Source organism: Parasteatoda tepidariorum, chromosome 5, assembly GCF_043381705.1.
Source record: "Parasteatoda tepidariorum isolate YZ-2023 chromosome 5, CAS_Ptep_4.0, whole genome shotgun sequence".
NCBI classification, from domain to species: Eukaryota; Metazoa; Arthropoda; class Arachnida; order Araneae; family Theridiidae; genus Parasteatoda; species Parasteatoda tepidariorum.
The window spans coordinates 77,702,772-77,723,768 of NC_092208.1; the positions used below are offsets into that span (position 1 = coordinate 77,702,772).

The 20,997-nt window shown below is 31.1% G+C and overlaps 1 protein-coding gene across 1 annotated transcript in view; it reads left to right on the forward strand.

The window, feature by feature from the left end:
• The window catches only part of LOC107449468 (dopamine D2-like receptor), a 160,949-nt gene extending 140,385 nt beyond the window's left edge, over positions 1-20,564 (forward strand). Inside the window, exons 4-6 of the mRNA XM_016064995.3 lie at positions 3,174-3,544; positions 14,754-15,191; positions 18,910-20,564. Coding sequence (XP_015920481.1) covers positions 3,174-3,544; positions 14,754-15,191; positions 18,910-19,130 — 1,030 coding nt within the window. The 3' untranslated portion in view covers positions 19,131-20,564. The remainder of the gene's footprint in view (positions 1-3,173; positions 3,545-14,753; positions 15,192-18,909) is intronic.
• Positions 20,565-20,997: the final 433 nt, after the last annotated feature.

The following is a 20,997-nucleotide window of genomic DNA, read 5'->3' on the forward strand; positions in this document are numbered from 1 at the left end:
TCTATGGTAATCAAATACTTACGGTGTCTTGCCATATAAATTTCTATGGTTACTATAGGCTTATGGTATCTTGCCTTATAAACTTTTATGGTTGCCATAGATTATCATAGGCATATATGGCAGTACTTTTACTTTCGTTACTTGTACCGCCGGTACAAGTAGAAAGTACGTACTTTTACTTGTACTTCGTTACTTTTTAAATTTAGTACTTTTACTTGTACTTTCGGTAATTTTTTAGAGAAAAAGTACAAGTATTTGTAACGGAAATATCGAATGAAATCATTACTTTTTTCTAAAACTCGGTAAGCTTTCTAAAAAAAAAATAAAAAAAAGTGCTGTCAAAATGCAATTATTTTGCAAAATGAATAAAAATATTAATTAAGAAGTTATTTTCATTCATTTTCGAGTTTTATGCATTTGTTTAATACATTTTAAATAAAAAATGTTGGATTTTGTTATTACGTTTTTCAATTTTCTTTTTGAACTCACTAATAATACATTTTTGTCTTAATACATTTTTTACTAAATACATTTTTACCTAGTACATTTTTTACTAAAATTATGTTTATGCCCGACCTTGTCAAACAACGCCCAGTCAAATCTCTAAGAACTTCAGAACTATTTGTGCTATTGAAAACTATTATAATTACTATTTTAACTCTTGAAAACTCGAAGGTATTAATTTAGCCGCTGATACTAAAATTCGTTTACAAATTTTAATTATTCCGTTAGGCAGAAATGTTCGGAAAATGATTTTCTCGCATGACTTCAGCATTAGCCATTGTTACAAATAAAACTGTAGACTGTTCTGTTTCAACTTATACTGCACATTCAATTATTTTTTACTAGCTCAAAGATCACAAAGCTATCTGAAACCCCGTGTTTGCTTTGTTTATGTTTGTGCTTTTAAAACGCGTTTCTATAGAGTAAAACAATTTTAAATCAATGGTAATTTAAATAAATAAAAATAATAAACTAAAAATTAAAATCAATAGATAAAATTTCTTTTTCGTGCAAATCCATAAAAAGTTTGATATTAAAATTATATTTGATTTTAAAATTATATTATACGATTATATTATAAAATTATATTATAATATTCTTCCGAATTTAAAAATAAATTAATGTCCATAACTTTCAAAATTAAAAATAATTAAATAAATAACAACAATTTTGCAAAAACATTAAAGAACATAAGAATATTATTCAATAAAATTTTAGGTTACTTTGAATTTTCGATTTCCTAGAAATGTACTTTTAAATCGTTACTTTTTTTGTTTAGTACTTGTACTTTTACTTGTACTTTTTACTCGTTACTTTTTAAAATGAGAACTTTTTACTTTTTACTCGTTACTTTTAGTAAAAATACTTGTACTTTTACTCGTTACTTTTTAAAAGTAACGTTGCCATATATGATCATAGGTGTGTCTATGACAAATCCTAATGGACCTCTCAAAACCTAGCATTTTAGCTAGTACCTGGCAGGAAATTGGCTGATAACAATGAAAGTATCGTACTATTGAATTTAAGGTTAAATGAATAGAGATTATATACTGACTGATTCACAATTATTAAAATAATCATCAGATCACTCTACAGATCAGGATTATAATTCTTGGAAGAAAATGACAATTCTTGGAAATGATAATTTATATTATTTAAAGTTAATCATTTATCCGTGCACGTTAACAAACAATTTTGCTTTTCGGTTATTCAGGGCTCGCTGTTCTCTATATCGCTTTTGCACATTTTATTTTGCAACACTTTAAACGCGTAGCCATTTTATGCAATGTTGTAGAGACAAATTTTTTATAGAGGTGGAGAAAGCTAAAAAATTCTAACGTTTTGCCCACTTAAAAAAAATAATAATAATTTGGTGAAGGAGGTACTGTAAAAATAAAATGTTTAGAAACTTTGGTTTCCAAATACATTTGGTTAAAATCTTTCTAAAATGTAATCGCTTTGATGCAAGCTTGCTTTATGTCTATCCTCAGAGGTAGTCTTCGACATTTCATGCCAAATATGCCTACAGCAACAATAAGAGATGACAGTGCACAAAGAAATTTTAACAATTAATTAATATTTATAGAAGAAGTATTTTGAACGCACATAAAAACTACGGAAATAAACAAATTTTACAATAAATAAAAAAAAATTACAATGAATAAAAAAACTTCAAAATTGACAAGTAATTTTACAGGAAAAAACAGTGGAACTTGTACGTCATTCTCTCGCGTACCAATTCCACTACACCCTTGTCCTAAGAGCTACGGTGTTAAAGCTTGCAGATATTATCACCTCCTTTACTGGAATCTCTCTATCGTTCTAATTGATTAAATTGAGGATGATATCTAAAATAAATCATTTTAAATTTGCAAGGAAACAGCTATAATTTTCAAAATAAAATCTTGGTGGCAGTAACCTTTTCGTGAGGTTGTCACAGAAAAGAGATTTTATATAGAGTTAGCCTAATGTTAACCGTAACGACAACCTGATTTTCTATTCCATTGTGTTTTTACGATCTGTAGGGAAATTTTTAGCGCATGCGCTTTGAAGCTCAAGTAGCGTTTGAGTTGTTAGAGTGACGGGAAACCATAACATTGTGCGAAATGTCTCTTACTCAACTGCTTTTAGATTATGTTTATTTTATTATAATATTTCTGTTTAGATCCGTTTCAAAGTTTTAAATTATTAAGATTCTTATTATAATAATATATAATTATATAAGATTATAATTATATAGAATATATTTTAATAATTATATAAGATTCTATTAAATTTGCATAGTGGTCATTATCGTGAATGGTAAATGCTAAATGATCAGTAACTGTTGAGAAAATTTGGTTATGACCGTGGGCTCTATTATTTGTTGTATATAAAAAAATCAATCAAATTTTTCTACACTATTAATTATGTTAAAGCTAAAAAACCACGTTATACTAACAAACGATATACAGTAGTTAGGTAAGCTCGTTGAACTACTTTAATACATTATTTTTCAGATTTCAACAACGAATTTCATTTATATTTTCCTCACCACAATGCATTTATATTTTAAATATCATGTTAAAATGTTCAGCCAAACTAAATATTAATCTGTAACTGCCAGCAATCGTGAGATTCATTAAATGTTGTGCAATTTTTTGACACATTTTATTTGCAATTCTAAACAGATTCATCGCAGTTACTCAGCCGATAAAATACTCGAAACACAAAAACAACAAACGAGTCTTCCTCACCATTATCTTCGTATGGCTGGTATCTGCTGCCATAGGCTCACCCATAGTCCTGGGCCTCAACACTTCTCCCGAAAGGCAACCGAACCTGTGTGTCTTCTACAACTCAGACTTCATCATCTATTCTTCGCTCAGTTCCTTCTATATTCCATGCCTTGTGATGGTCTACCTTTACTACAAAATCTTCAGGGCTATTCATGAGAGAGCGAGAAAAGCCATCGGGAATAAAGTTCCAACCAGGTCTAAGAAGCAGCGGCAAGACACCAGGACTTTAGTCATAGAAAACACTCCACGCACAGGAAATTCAGGTAATTTTATTTTGTAGTATTTTATCTTATTAGTTTGAAGACTGGCAAATAAGTTTAAGAGAGCCACAAGGGCTTAGAGAATAGAGTGTTTGCCTACCAATGAGGTGAGGCAGGTTTGTATCCCAGAGGTGACTGGTGGATACGAATTCTGTTCCCGGCTAGCACTGATTACAGTGCTGACGTAAAATATATTCAGTGGTAGATGAATCATGAGTTTCTGTGGTTTCCCTCTCCATGCAATGCAAATGTGGGTTAGTTCCATCATAAAGTCCTAAACCAGTGTTTCTTATCCTTTTTGATATAATGGACCCCTTTTAAAAATTTTTAAGAAGTCACAGACCACCCCCTTGGGAAAAAAATAATTGTAAAAGGCATCAATTATTAGAAAACATTTAGTTTTATTATTTTAATAGTATAAAAATTTTTTAAAATTACAATTTTTAATGTGAAGGTTGCTGCTGCTTTTCCTTAATTAATAAATTGAATTAGAGGATGGTTTTCGACAAAGCAACGTGCATATCATGTTCAACATTTAATCGATTTGGATGTTATGTTTTTATTGTCACAAGTGTGGAAAATCCCTCTTTGCAAAGATACACTGTAGCAAACGGAATTATAGCTGCCATAGCTCGCTTTGCAAGCAATGGGTAGGCTTCCAAACGTTTTAAAATTTAGGAGTAGTCAGCGGACCCCCAAAATAAAACTCATGGACACCTTAGAGGTTCGTGAACCACAGGTTAAGAAACCCTGTACTAAACGAAGGTTAGTTTGTCTCAATGATTGATCCAGGAGTTCCCTTTTCTTCCAAGTTGGGTTCAAAATTACAAGGTTAGACATTTGAACATTGGTAGTAGGAATCTCAGATTTGAGGTAGGTGTTCAACACCGGTTAAAATGTAAAAAAAGTTTAAGAAAATTTGAAGAATCTTTTTTTTAGAAAAAAAAGTATTCAAAAGTGTATATGCAAGAATATGTAATTTGAATTTTTCAACATTATCACACTGCGGTTACCATTATATTGTCTATTGAACATAAGGAAAAACAGCTCTTTTTTACTTGATTTATATTATCTCCGGACCAAATATATTCTAGAGCAAACTACAATATAGAGTATCGGCAGTTTGGTTGCATCAACCGTAAAATCCATTTTATCATAAAATTCATTTTTGCCATGAAATATTATACCTTAATTTTTACAGTATTATTTGCTTAATTTGAGTGATTTAGAGAATTTGGGGTAATTATCACTTTGAAAATTTCAGTATATCAGTTTAATTTTGCTCCACAGCCTGTTGTGGTAAAAATGGATTTTCAGGTAAAATGTACCTACAGCCTGAAAAACGTACCAACACCCTGAGAGCCGGTACTTTTTACCGGAATTTGATCCGGAATTATTTACAGTGCGCCATAATGACTGTATTCTAAGCACTAATATATTTCAGAATGAATACATTACCATAAGAATTATTGCTGCTTGATTAGATACATTGTAATAGAATCATAATCAATATTGATTTAAATATTATAACCATCAATGAGATTTAAATATGATTTTAAGTATTTTAACGATATTTTAGCTCCTGGAATTTTACTTTTTCTCGTTATTCTCTGTCAAGAAAAGTAGAATAACGTTTAATTCAAGATAGATTTAGAGGTCTTTGTTTAACTTTAGCAATTATATTTTAAAGTGCAGGACTCATTTATAAGTATTACGACTGTTATAATGAAGAGCTATTTGATTTAATATCTCCTTGACACCAAAATTTATTGAATTCTAACAAAAACCACCATACAAATACTAACTATGAGTATCGTTTGCACTGTTAGAGGTTCAATACTAAAATTACGATAAAATAACCTAAAAGGGCATATTTCATTTTCCTTAACACTTTCTTCCCTAACTACCGAACGAGTCAATCATGGCCCATCCTCACTTGTCCTGCCACCACTTAATGACTCGTACTCGCACAAATTTTAATGCAGACGTGAAAACAAACTGTGCTCTCTGTCTGGGAAGCGTTCTCGATGAATGTGTGCAGCGACTCATCCAATTACCGTCAGCTATTCCATACACTTGGTGCATGTTTGCAAGCTCTCCGTTCCGTACAAAGTTCCATGGTCTTCGTATGCTGCCTAATGCTCGAATGTGACAGTCTTCACTTTCCTCTTCAGCACTCTCCTGTACAGCACAACCTAGCGGCGTACGATGACGTTTCCGGGCATGGTTTCCCATGCAATTCTTCAACCCTAGAATGCGCCCTTTCTTCTGTTTTAGGAATATTAACACAAGCATCGATGCTTCTTGTAATTTTTTTTTTTTTAAATAGATCAAAATAAAAAAAGTGTTTTTTTTTTTTTAGAAAAGACAGGAAAAAGAATAAAATTGCAATTAAATTAAATATCAGAGAATAACATTCGTCGATTCAATATAAAACTTGTGCTAAGCGAAGAATTTCTGTGAAATTAAATTGAATGAGCTTAATTTAAAGGGGTATATTTGATATTTTGGTAAAATAAATTTTTCACTCAAATCAAAATATTGTTGATTTTGAAAATTAAATTTGATTTTCTATTTTTCCAATTTAAAATCGACGATTCAGTAATAAATAATCTTTTTTCACGCTAAATGGAATGTCATAGCATAAATTTAATTATGATTAACCATAATGCCATTTTTTAAATTTTTTCATATTTATTTGAAAAGAAAAACAATGCGTGAACCCATAAAAAATACGAGTAGAAAAAAAATATTTTGTTTAAATAAATAATATGTTATTATCTTCAAATAAATCTTTAAAGTTATTTTACTTAAAGACATCACTTTAAATTAAACTCAACAAATTTACCCAACACTAATGCTATGTGACAAATAAATTGCGTAGCTTTTTAAAAATGCAAGAAAATGCTGCGGTGTAAACGAAAATCTGTCAATAACTTAAATTCATTATGCTGAATGGTGATAAAGTGTCGAGATTAAAAAGAAATGTATAACAAATGTATAAAAATAAAACCTCTTCTTTTAAAAATTTTACTGGATTTTAAAAATAAATCCCTAAATTTAAAATATTTCCACATAATAAATTAAAAATATTTCTAACAAGTTTCCCTGTTTAATAAATTAGCGTTTTTTCTCAACGTCTCTTTTGTGTTTACGGAGTATTTTTGTACGTCTGCAATGTAGGAACTTATCAAGTCGAATCTTTCATAACTCTAGAAATATTTGCGCGATTGTCCTGATCCTAATCTTAAAAATTTACCAAACCTATAACAATTATTTAAAAATCACTAGTAATCATTAAAAATTTTAAATTTGTTCGTTCGGGGGACACGTTTGAAAAATGATATTTTTCGCAGTAGTTAAGTATTAAATATTGTTACAAATGAAATTTTAAAGGATTCCGTTTATGGCTTTACTGCGTATTCTTAATTAATTTTTACAACCTTAGTAATCAAGGTATATTGGTTGCTACGTCACAGAAAAAGTGCATCTAAAATTATCTATTCATATACCTAAATAAATTAAAATAAACTCTATTTTTATAACGTCATTAAACATCTTACTCAATTTTCAGTTTATGACTACCAATGTCCAACTTACAAGCCTTGTAATTTTGAACCCAATTCAGAAGACAAGGGAACTCTTGGGGCAAGTATTGGGTGAATTTAAGAAATGGGTGAATTGAAGAAATTTGCCTTCTTGGAGGACTTTTTGATGGAACTAAACAGCATTTGCGTTGCATAGAGAGGAAAGCCACGAAAACCTCCAATGGTCAGGCTGGCACAAGTTGACTTTAACACATGATCTATCTACCACTGAGGATGTTTTACTTCAGTGCTGTGGTCGATGTGAGCCAAGTGCTGAATTCGTATCAACCAGCTATCACTGGGATTCGAACTCAGTCACATCAATGGAAGGCAAATGCTTTATCCCCTGAGTCACCACGGCATAAAACGATAATTTTACTTTACATTTTATAATTAGCGTTGAACAGCTGACCCATTTTTGGTTTTACGTCTACCAATGTTCAACTCGATAGTTTTTAATTTCAACCCAATCCAGAAAAGCAAGGGAACTTCTGGATCAAGTATTGAGAGAAATTTACCTTCAAAGAGGACTTTTTGATAGAACTAACCCGCATTTACATTACATTGAGAGGAAAACCTCCCGAGGTTTACCTGACGGCACGAGGACTCGAACACACCATCCGTCTACTACTGAGGATATATTAGGTCAGCACATCGGGCGGCGCGAGTCGGTTGTGGAATTCGTATTGACCAGTCATCTCTGGGATTCGAGCACAGTTCACCTTATTGGAACGCAAATGAAATATCCCCAAATAGAGAAAAATAAGGGGCCGGGATAGCCTGGTCGGTAGGGCGCTGGGCCCATGTCTGAGAGTTCGTGGGTTCGAACCCCGCCGGCCGAAGACTCCCCGTGTAGTAGGTGACTGATGCACGTTAAAATTCTGCCTGGTAGCGAAGTCCTCCATGTTCCCATAACAAATCAAAACCTCTGGAGGTACTGGATTGGAGATCGATCGTTCTCTGATTCAGGTCAAAATTAGGATCTGTGGATGAATGAATGGATGTATGAATGTATCCACCTTATAAACAGGTGTGACGTATGATGTGGCAGAAGTCGAATTCTCGGCCATAGATGGCGCCACTGAAAAACAAGGATCGCACACTCTGCCTTAAATTTGCTCGGTTTCACCAATCAGGCTTGCCCGTGTGGCAATTGGCATTATAACCAACCACCAACCAAGAAAAATAAGTGAGGTAAATGTACGGCTTCAATTAAGGGGAACCAAAAGAAATCGTCTTATTTTATTAACGCCAAATATAAATTAAATTAAATTAAATTTGAAAATTATTGCTACTGGTATCGATAGAAATTGGTGCGGTTTTTAATAGGTCTGAAATATATTATTATAGTTTTTACTGTGATGTGGTAATGGGTTTCGAGTGGTCTGCCGAATGGTATATGTACCGGTGAAAATTGCTTAATTTTAGCAAATTTAGACAATAGTGAAATAGCCCTGAGCACCAGTATCATGCAAAATGATACTGATTATGGCTAATATTTTGTTTCATGAGATGGTCTTCTAAAAACTTCTAAAAAACTATTCTGCTTCACAGAAAAATAAATTCTGATAAAATTGCTCCTATGTATGGTAATGTAACTTTTGGCAAAGAAACCCCCATTACCCTTGATTATAAAATCAAAATATTCGGTAATTTTAACCGTTAATTTGTTTACGTTCATGTGGTAACAGCTTACAGGAAGTTTTGGGTTTCCAAATTATAATGTTCCGCTGTTCAGGTATCGTTAAGACACGGTTCCCAGTAGATCACCGAAGTCAAGCATCACTGATTGCGGTCAGTGAGCGGGTGGGTGATCACTTGGATCAGTCTGCGTAGGGACTGAGGGTGTGCGGTATTGGTCCTCGTTAAACTGTTCTACCGTAAAGTGCTCGACTTCGCGTGCAGGTCGTCGGGCTACCTAAGCGGAGGTGCCATCCCCTCTGCAGAGGATCAAAATTGTGATGGCATGTCTTCGGATCATCCTCAGGGATGTTTCCCAGACCGTCGCCAATAGCCCATTGTGCAGCTCTAGTGCGACGTAAATGAACAAATCAAATCCAAATTATAATGTCACATTTTATTGCTCATTTTACCAAAATCATTAACAAAGAGCTTCGGTAAAAATTATTCAGCTATTATTCAGCTATACCACAGACGCGGTAAATTTTACCATATTCTGGCAGATTTTCCTATATTTTTTTCTCAGGTAAGGAGGAATTACGTAAAGCAATCGGCAAGGGCAATCAATAAAACATATAAAAAGACATTTTATCATTATTAATTATGTCGGTATTATGTGCTTAAGTTTTTTTTGTATGATATCTTAGCGTTTAGAGCTGTGGAGCTGGTTGTTCAAAAGTTTGAAACTAACTCCGACTTCGAGTTTTCCTGAGAGCATGACAACCGATTAAAATTGCTTCAAATAAATTTTTCACCTAAATCCATCAAAGTATGAATTTTTACGGTGTAATCTTTTTAGTAATGTAGCTTTATAAATATTGCTAATTTTATTCAAAATATGATTGCTATTCTAACATTCTAATACAAAATTTCTATGTTTAGTTTCTGTTTACTCTGTCTATCTACTCTGTTAATGCAAAGGTGGATAGACAGATTTATGCAAGTTTTTCTCAATAGTTATATGCAATTCGCTGTTAAAATTTTAATTCTAAAATGTCTGTCAAAAAACCGGCGATAGACTGTCTATTTAATCGCAAAGTTCAAGATTGTCGCAAAGGTTACGATAGCGAATATTTTTACCTTCATGGTTTTGAAACCGTTTATATGAAGCATGATTGAAAATCCATGAACACAAAAACTATACGGTTTTTTAACCATTTACAACTAGCATGATTTCAAAATCATAAAAAATGAAATTTAACTGGACATTGAAGATAATGTTGTTGTTGTTACAAATTCCCCTGGAGACGAAAGGCCTAGAGAGGTCCAGAGGGCTCCTTCCCGTCGCATCAGTTCCCCATATATCTGCAGAAAGTCCCGATCAACCAGCAGCTGCCTAAAAGAAGCGCCAAGGCAAAAAAGAAGGTGATCAGGATTTGAAGGATGTGAGCAGGAACAAGGTTGGAAAGTCTTCTCCCCATTTTGAAACCTTAAATACTTAAGATGGCCACTACGAAATCTGGTCATCGCCGATTAATCTGGCTACATGGCCGATCTGTCCATGTAGTCAGATGATTCAGATGGTTGAAGATAATAACCGCTTTATAATGCTGCCATCTATGCATGGGTACGAGAATTATTGAATTTGAATTGTCCACAGTCGCCAATTGTAGAGTGCAGGACACTCTGTACGTGGTGAATGGAATGCTGGAATTGTGTCAACGCTGGGGCTCAAGCCTTTCGGCCATGAGATTGACAGATTAGCTCTCTAGTCTATATTATGTATGCATTTGCAGGGAACAAAATGACTTCATAGGTGGGTCTAATTGGAGCGATAAAATTCTGGTTTTTTAATCGAATTAGGTGAAAGCAGTATAAACGGTTTCTTGCACAATCAACAGTTTCAATAACAATTTATTTAAGGTTATTGGCTATTTTGTTTGAATGTGGCAAAATAACAATCGAATAAATTGTTATTTGGCCATTTTTTCCCGAGAAATTTCTAACATTGTACATTTGCCAAACATCTCACTTTATATCAAGTTTTACTGTCAGTACCAAGCTTACAAAAATGAGAAAATATTGAGAAAAATTAAAGTGCTATTTTCTTAAAGACTTGATGCAACCTAAGATGAAAAAGTATAGAATTAACTAATTTTAAAAAATTAAAAAAAGCAACTTTTCTATGGTCTTGCACGAATAAGTAAGAAGAAAAATACTGAGTGCTAATTTTAAAAACCGAGAAGTTAAAATGTCAGTTAATTTTGCAGATATAATGTTCATATCATAGAAATTTTTCAATAAAATGTTACGAAACATTCTCAGAAAAATTGTTTAAGTAAAAGCAAATGTAAAATTGGTTTTGGAATAGCAATATTAACATCAAATAAATTGCCAACTTTTAATCTGCTTTCGTCAAAAACCATTAAGGAAAATTTGAATTTTTTTTAAATGCACATTATATCAAGAAAACTAACTGAGCCAATGAAACAATATCAAATCTATTCTTACAAATTACATCCAATATTTTGTTTCTTTTTTTTCGTGCAAAATTATAAAAAGTGTTTTATTTTTTTAAATTTATGTATTTGTTTAAAAAAATTTATATAATTGAGAAAAAAAATGTTTTTTTTATTTGAATAATATTTTTTCGTCATTATTTAACATTTATAATTATTATTTCGATTTAAAAATTTCCATATTCACTGCATAGTTAAATTCTTTTCTGAATGACTATTATTAAACTATTTCCATTATGAAGCGCAACGTCTCAACAGCTTTTACCCAGCAAACGTTGTAATTTCCGGCATAAATGGGAATGACAAATAGAAAAGTTTTTAATACACATTACGAAACTGAAGTGTAATTTTGGTCTGAAACAAAGAACATAATGAAAGGTCTTATAACAAAAAAATTTAGCTATTTCGGAATTTCTAAAAAGGTTCATAATGGTATTAATCTAGTACACTATTCAAGTACGTCCTCAACACAAAAATTTTTATCCTAAGAAAAATGCTGAGTACCTATGTACTACTTTCAGGATTTAAGGATTATATTTGCTTAGATGTTGAGTTATTACGGAAAATATATTTTGCACTATACACTGTTAGAATTTTCTTTCTGAAATTATGGTAAAATAACCGGCAGCAGTCTGTTCATCCAATTAACCAACAGGTTAACGGTAACGAATATTTTTTACCTTTATGATTTTGAAACCGTTTACAAATGGTGTGGTTATAAAACCTTGAATTCAAAAATATACGGTTTCTTAACCATTTACAACTAGCATGGTTTCAGAAATGTAAAAAAGGAAATTTAACTGGACGTTGGAGCTCGGTTTTTTGTTAGATAATGGATTAAATGGGCACATTGGAAACTCTTCATGCGTGTAGAAGAGTATTAATGAAATTCGCGGTGGCTACGCTGGGGCTCGAACCCCTGTTCTGTCAGTCATGAGTCTGTTAGATTAGCCCTCTTGGATAAAATATGTACCCAACTCAAAGGAATTGAGCTTCTTCATTAAGTGGGCTTAGTTGGTGCTATGAAGTTCTGGTTATTTAACAGTATTAGGTGAAAGCAGTTAATAAATGGGGTTTCTCAGAGTTAACAGTTTGATTACAATCTATTTCATGGCAATTTGACTTTTTTATTAAAATATGGTAAAATAAGAATTAAAAATGGAAATTGTTATTTAACCCTTTTTGTTTAGAAATTTCTAGCAGTGTATAATAATGGTTTGGTTTAATTTTTTGATTATATTATTCGTAACAACGTGCTAAAGTCATTCGAACCTAATTCTTCTGTAAAATTCATACCTGTATCTAAAGTTAGTAAAAAGAAATAAAATGTTAGTAGATTAGGACATTGCTGTGGTTATCAGAGGTAATGAAAGTGATAAATTATGTCTTAATAACCTCAATTTTCGGGCAATCTTCTGTATTTATTCTTCATTTATTTTCAGATAGTTGGATGAAATACTTAAATCTAAAATACGTGTTGATATAAATATACTGATTGGAAATTGAATGATGCTATTTTGTTAAACTTTTTTATTTTTAATTTTCGTAATCATTCTACACATGAAAGAAGTTTAAAATTGAAATCAGTATTTTCTGAATACCTTTTCGTTTGTCAACAACACGGTAGAAAGTTGTTTTCTAATTTATTGATGGAAACAAGTGCTTTTGTATTATCAAAAGTTGCTTGAAGAGCAAACCAAAATGATTCATCCTGTACCATTTTTGTAGATAAAAAGTCGCCAAGCTTAAAACGAATTCGTGTTTACTAATGCAACTGGAGCCTCGAAGTGTCGAGAAGGTAGAAAAGCGTCCAAAATGCCAGCAAACTAGCCCAAATCAACCAACTAGCGACGGTCTCACTGTCTATAGTATTTCCTATTGGCTGATACTGCGAGCTGTTGAAATACATTAAATGTGTGGAGGTATGAGGAAAGGATGCGTGGTAAACAAAAAATAATATATTTTATTTAAACACAGATTAAAAAAAATTGTTAAGATGCTTGCTAATAAATAAAAATAATTAACTACTTTGCGAAGAAACGTCGAAAAGAGTGGGTTTACTCTTGTTGCTTCTCCAAAGAGTTGATCTTACAAAATTTGCTCCCAAATATTTCCGGAAGTAAAATTTAAGGCATTGTCCGTAAGAGAACAAAAAATTCGTTATATTTCCTAGAATATTAACTAGATATTGATATCATCATGGGTACAAAATATTTAGGACACTAAATATAAAGAAAAATTTATTTAATGATTTCTGTGGCGGATAAAAGGTTCAAAGAAACTATTTTTACCTCTAAGAAGAATGCCAAGACTTTGATAGACATGGGTGTGACTCTTTTTATCGGAGGAATGGAGCACGGACCAATCGTTTCAGAGGAGAAAAAAAAAGCAGATTGCTAGAATAGACTTTTTTGTATACACGAGACTCGAAGTTTTCTAAAAGAAATCCAATTTTATTCCGTTTTAATTCAAGATCGTATCCTTTAGCCATGTAAACAATATTATTTTGCTCAACCTAAGTTACTGGATTCATGTCTTTTCATTGCATCATTTCCCAGGTTTTGTGCATTGACCAGGTACTGTTGATGCTGGATTAATATTAACAATATGTTAATATTAACAGTATATTAATATTAACAACATATTAATGTGACAACTGACTTTGTAGGGTCAGGGAACTGGCCTTGCATCAGAAAGGTTCTGGGTTCGAATCCAGAGCAAGGCATGTATGTTCTTTCATTCCGTCCTTACTATGGCAGCAACGTTGGCCCTTGAAAGAGTGGCCAACAAATCTGCTCTTCAGATGCCTGTATTGACGAAAGGTCATTACCCAGGTGGGCATTGGAAAAAAAATCTTATCAAAATTAACATTAATTAACAAAATTAACATTAACAAAAATAACAAATTAAGATTTAACAATAAAATCTTAAAAAATCTTAAAAATTCACGAAATACATATTTGAGTCTAAAATATTAATAATAATGCTACTAAATTTTTAGGAACATATAGAAAACGAAAAAATAGCAAGTTTTCTTTATAAATTTCCTTTTAATATATTAACTACTTATAACCTAATGCGTATAATTTAAAGTAATTTTATTAAAGTTTAAGAAAACGACCCATTCTTGGGGACACATTGTTTGGAGTATCACTGTCCAACTAATCTTCTTTGAAATTTGTAAAAGGCATGGCTTTTTTAAGTTTTATTTACCAAAATAATAAACTGTGAAAAGAGTTTTCAACTCACTTGCTGTTTACGGGAAAAATAAGGATACTGTTTCACCACGATAAACAATTTCCTTATCTGATGACATGGAAAAACCGGCTTTGTTATTAGGAGAAGAATGCATGTTAAAATACGATTTCTTACGTGCAGAACCGTCAGTGAGTTAAAACAGTATTTCATGCATTAATCCATTTAAAACCTAATCATTTTTTTTAAAAATTAAGCATTGACTAAATAATATTTAATCTTTTTTTTTAGGTATAAATAGACAAAATCAAGGCGTATCTTACATCAAAACACTGAGTCCTTTAATTGAAGGAGATGAAGTGAGCCAAATCTGTCCATCAGAGAATGTCGATGAGGATGATGATGATGAGGAATCACCGACGACAGTCGATAAGGATTGTCAGATCATTAGCAATGTTGGGAATGTCTCAAACAATGAGACATTCAGCGTGGTTGATCACGAGAGTGTGTCATTGTCTGAAGTTAGGTCTACCAGCAAGAAAGCACCGACATTCAAAGTGAATGGCTCAGCTGTGGGGGATACAGACTTGGGTGTGAATGCTGTGGCGAAAAAGAATAAAAAGAAAAATCCCTTCAAAATTGTTAAACCTGAAAAGGGTAAAAAGAAAAGAGAAAAGAATGCTGCAAGGAGAGAAAGAAAAGCCACCAAAACTTTAGCAATTGTTTTAGGTAAGCGTTTAAAAAATGATTATTAATAACGCTTTAAATTGCTTTGTAAAGGCTTATTAAAGACGTTTCTATTGGAATTTGAGTTTAAATTGCAAAAGAAAACTTTTTTAAAAATGCCAAAATTTATAAAATTATTTGTTTTTTTTTCTTGTCTACTTTTTGTAAAACTTGTAAAATTAAGAAAACATTCAATACTAAAGTTGTTTTAAGGAAACGCCCTGTTGTGCGCACTTTGATGACTTAGACTTTTCTTCATGGGACAAAAAAAGTAAGAAGCACAAATAAATTTTTTTTGTATTTTAGTAACAAATTTATTTAATGAACAAAATCTATTTAATTGAAACTTAAACAAAAAAAATTAGCACTGAGGAATATTTATAAAGAGAAAAAAAAATGATAAAAAAAGTAAAAAATAGAGAAGAAAATTAAACGCCCCATTCTGACGATCTCATCTCGTGAGAAGCTATGGAGCTCATAGGGAAGGGGCGGCTCGAACAATTCCTGTTCTCACAAGGGAAACTAGGGAAGTGTGACTCGCCAATTTTGAAATAAACTAGTGGGATGTATGCCTTATGAGGAATAATTTTAGGGGGCAGCATTCGTTTCGGCCCATACAAGGTCCTGTGAGAGATAAAAAATAATTCAATATATAGAAAAATCCGTTTTTTACTACTTCAATGCAGACTATCAGTTATTGTAATTGTCTCATAATCCATTTAATTTGTAATTAATTGGATAAATAATTAATTTGCTAATTAATAAATTAATTAACATTCGTTTTGGCCCATAGAAGGTCCTGTGAGAGATAAAAAATAATTCAATATATAGAAAAATCCGTTTTTTACTACTTCAATGCAGACTATCAGTTATTGTAATTGTCTCATAATCCATTTAATTTGTAATTAATTGGATAAATAATTCATTTGTTAATTAATAAATTAATAAACATTCGTTTTGGCCCATAGAAGGTCCTGTGAGAGATAAAAAATTATTCAATATTTAGAAAAATCAGTATTTTATTACTTTAATGCAGACTATTAGTTATTGTAATTGTCTCATTTCCCAATTAATCTGTAACTAATTGGATAATTAATTAATTTGCTAATCAATAAATTAATCAGAAAATTAATTAATTAATAATAATTGTTAATTAATTGTTAATTAATTATTAATTTATTTGCAATTACATACTCCAATTAATTTGGAAAGTTTTTTGAAAAAAAAATTAAAAAAATTTGATGTCAATTTTTTTTAAAAATTAACCTAACAGGTTTTTCCGAAAAACTACAAATATATAAAATTTCCAAAATCAATTTTAACAATAAACGTGCATTACGTGAAAGTACCACAAAATTAATTGGAGTATGAGACAATTACAATAACTAATAGTCTGCATTGAAGTAATAAAATATCGATTTTTCCATATAAATTATTTTTTATCTCTCACAGGACCTTCTATGGGCCGAAACAAATGTTTCCCCCTAAAATTATTCCTCATAAGGCATACATCCCACTAGTTTATTTCAAAATTGGCGAGTCACACTTCCCTAGTTTCCCTTGTCAGTGGTGACAAGTTTTTATTATCTTCACGGAACAAAAAAAGAAATAAACAGAATAAATTCAACTGTATTTAACTGACTAATTTATTTAATGAACAAAAGTATTTAATTAAACTACAAAAAACAAAAATTAACGCAAGTAGAATATTTATGGAAAAAAAGTGAAAGATTAATTAGAAGATGGGAAGGAAAACTAAACGTCATAGTCTGATGATGTCATTCCGCGAACTGAAGAGCTCACGGGGCAGCTCAAACAGTATCGGTTGCAGCCTCAAAGTCGGTTAAAGTTACGCTCGTTACACAGTCAATTTATGCTTTAGATAAAATATCTTATTTTTATTTTTATTTGTTTACGTTTTTAAGTTTTTTGTAGACGCGCTAAACAAACTGTAGACGTGTAGACCAAGGTAAGGGGTCGTGCAAATTTTAGATGCGCTATTACAAAATAGAAATTGTTACGAGGGTAAATATGAAAATCATATGCTAATTATATATCAAGGTTAATACTTATGCTGATTTCACAATTTTTAATAATAACTATAACAATATATTATGACCAAAGATCTACTGAAATGATTAAAAAATTATCTAACTGAAAATGACGATCATTTGTTTGAATCAGCATTTACAATACTGAAGTGGGAAAAAAAGAAATATACTCTTGCACGCTGACCTGTTGAAAAATTCATATAAAATGTCGAAATAAAACGAACTTTAGTTATATAGGCTATAAGTGGTACACAAGACAAAATTGAATTTAAAAATTTCAAGTATAGTCTAGTTTTGATTCCTCTAGTGATTTAACATGGTAATTGTAAAGAAGATTGAATTTGTTATAATGAATAATAAGGAGGGTAAAAAATCATAAATGTAAGAAATGAGTAAAAGTTTTAGTATTGAAGTTGAAACAGGGAATAAAATAAAAGTATAATTTTTTTAAATAGAGGATGACGAGCAGGAGAAGATGAATTTCACTCGCATTGTTCATCAGTATACTCAATATTAATCTATGATACTAAAAATTTATATTAGACTCTTAATGCTCATTAATAATGAGGTATACCTAAACCGAAAACCTAAAAAGTAACAAAAGTATTTTTAAATACTTATTTTGTGGAGGATACTAGAGAAGCAATGTGTGATAATCGAATGTAACATTTAAGATTGAAATCATTTTTTTTAATTTAAAAATAAATTTAAAAAAAAACAGTTAGGAAATACTCTGACGTGATCCTTATTTCAATACATCTATCAATTTTTAAACTTCAATTAGATTTCAATTCGACTTTAATTCAATTAGATTTTAATTCATAAATGCAGGTTCCTTTCAGATTTTTGCAGGAACCACTTCCTACTTTCATCCCAGCTAGCAATCTAAAATATTTTACTCTATCTAACAAGATTGTAGATTATTTATAAGTTTATTTGAATAGACATGGCTTAACAAAACTTGATTTTATTTGAATCGCAAACACAAATTTCGAATTCTGACATCCTGTTCTAAACGAAAGAGACTTTACATAATCTTGGTAAGCTTAAAAATAATTCTGAATAACAAAAAAAAATTTAAATTTTTTTAAAAAAATATATAACTATTATAAGGATTCTGCACTGAGTAAAAAAAAAGGTAAAAACTAACTATGTTTCTGGCTTCTTGGTAACATCAAAAATATCGATAATTTTTACCTAAGTGCTTTGGTAAAATTAACACTATATAGTTTTAAAATGCATGATAAAATTTGGTAAATATGGTAAAATATGGTAATTGTTCCTCGATACCCTCTAGAGCATTCTTATTCAGATAAATTTAATTTTCAGTTTTGTATGTTTTAGTAAATGTTTAGTAATAAGAACTGAAATTTTGAAAACCAGAATTTCTGTGAAACCGTTATCATACGAACGGCAAATTCATGGTTAAAATACCTTATTTTTGGTTTTATTGCCAGAATGATTCTTTTATCTCTAACCAGAAATGTAATTAAGATACATGAAATTTTCATCAGCATTTTTTTTTCTTTATTGATTTCTATTTACCAAAACATATCAAATTGCTTGAAATTGCAAATTTAACTAATGATTAATTACGTTTTTTTTAGCTTATTCTTATTAATACACATACTTTTACAAACTCAAGTAATTAATGAAAATTCATTTTTCAGGTGTTTTCCTCATGTGTTGGGTGCCATTCTTTACGTGCAATATACTGGACGCTATCTGCATTAAGTTGCAAAATGACACTTGGCGACCAGGAGTTACTGTTTTTCTGTTAACTACTTGGCTTGGTTACATCAACAGTTGTGTCAACCCAGTTATCTACACCATATTCAACTTGGAATTCCGCAAGGCTTTCACAAAACTTCTTCTCGAGCCTTGCAAGTGAAGGTCAATTATAATTTCAACTCTAGTCAAAGTCTTGTCTAAGTATTTGATGTGGTGCCAATGAGAGTGTCGCCAAGCAATTTTAATAAGTTTCTCAGCAAAAATAGACAATGCTGTGCACATCTATTATTATCAGGCAATATTTGCCAAACATGATCAAAACATAAAAATTATATTTGAGCTGTACTTTAAACCTTCAACTGTCTTGTGTTCAGAATGTGAACAAAAATGTCCCTGGCGAGCATTTACAGTAAAGATACGGGCTCGGCCCGACCCCGGGTCCGGCGCAGGCCTGCTTACTGAAAAAAAAGGGTTCAGGGTCGGATGGTCTCAGACTCATGATAAAATTTTCATAAACTTTTTTACAGCTTTTAAACAAACTCTTATTTCAGTTGTTGAATATTAAAAATTTAAAATTTGCATGGTATAAAAATCTGAAGCGATCTGCAAATTCTGTTCGGTGCTTTCGTTTTTTGAGGCTAGCGTTAATTGTTTTCTTTTCTAATTTCTGTTCTATACATCTTGGAGTTTCAGTTAAGGAATAAAATTCTAAAGCTATCTTCAACTTATGTTCGGTTCTTTTGTTATGTGAGGCAAGCGTTAGTTGTTTTCTTATTTAATTTTTGTTTTATTTACCTTGGAGTTTCAGTTAAGGTATAAAAATTTAAACCGGTCCACAACTTCTGTTCGGTGCTTTTACTTTGTAAGGCAAGCGTTAATTGTTTTCTTTTTTTAATTTCGTTCTATTCATCTTGGAGTTTCAGTTGGTTCAATTTTTCTCTTCACTTTTTCTTTCATAGATTAGTGATGAAAAAGTTTTTAAATACTAATTTTCTTGTTTAGACAACAGAGGTCAAGTGACAAGACAGTATAATTTGGCCTTTATTTGATGCATATCTCTAGCTCATCCGGACTCGGTTTCTAAGTAATACTATGTATCTTGAGCTCAGATTAAAATTCTTCAGGCTCAAAAAGCGAGCCTGAGTTCATTTTTAATGTACAGCAATGATTTCAGCAGAAAAAAAACCCCATTAAATCTCATGAAACTGCCGGTTTTAATAGGAAAAAAAGCAAGCTGATTCTATTCTGTGCTCAGAATTGACAGTTGAAGGGTTAAATTGAACGTGAAATCTTTCGAATTTTATTATTGTTGTTGAAATTTAAATTCTGAAATATCTGTTAACATTATCCTGTCAGAGCTTCAAGTACTCTTTCATATTTTATAAATGTCGTCTTTATATAGATATAGATTTAAATTATTGATGTGATTTTGAATGTGAAAAGGTGAATTTGTTGTAATTAAGAAAATGTCGACGTGGAACAATTTATGTGAATTACTAGGTCTGTTTTAAAAATAGCTGCAATATATTTTTGTTCTGCTTATTCTGACCCAACTTTTCCCATAATTATTTTTATGCAAATTAGAAAAAAAAAATTGAATCTGAGTACCTTTGTAATTCTAAAAATGGCGTTGTAAACATCGTGGGTTCATTAATTACATTTAAATTAAATTTTTTTCATATGATAATCAAATTAAGTCGACATTTAAGGTTATGAATTAATCAAAAATTAATAAATAAAAATAAAGTGTAAGATAACACCAAATACACAAAAATCATTCCTTTCCATAGCGGGTTAAAAAACTTTTAAAGACATTAAGTTAACTAAGAACATTGTTACAAATGCATTTTCTACATTAGCAATCACAATTAATTGACAAAACAATTCATTTCTAACTTTAAATGAAATTCGTTTTAATTAATATTTTACATGTTCTCCTTTTCAAAACCTGTTTCAATTGTTTTATCATGCTCTGTAAACAATTTCCATATCAAATTACAATATAAAATACCATCATTTTGGGTGCA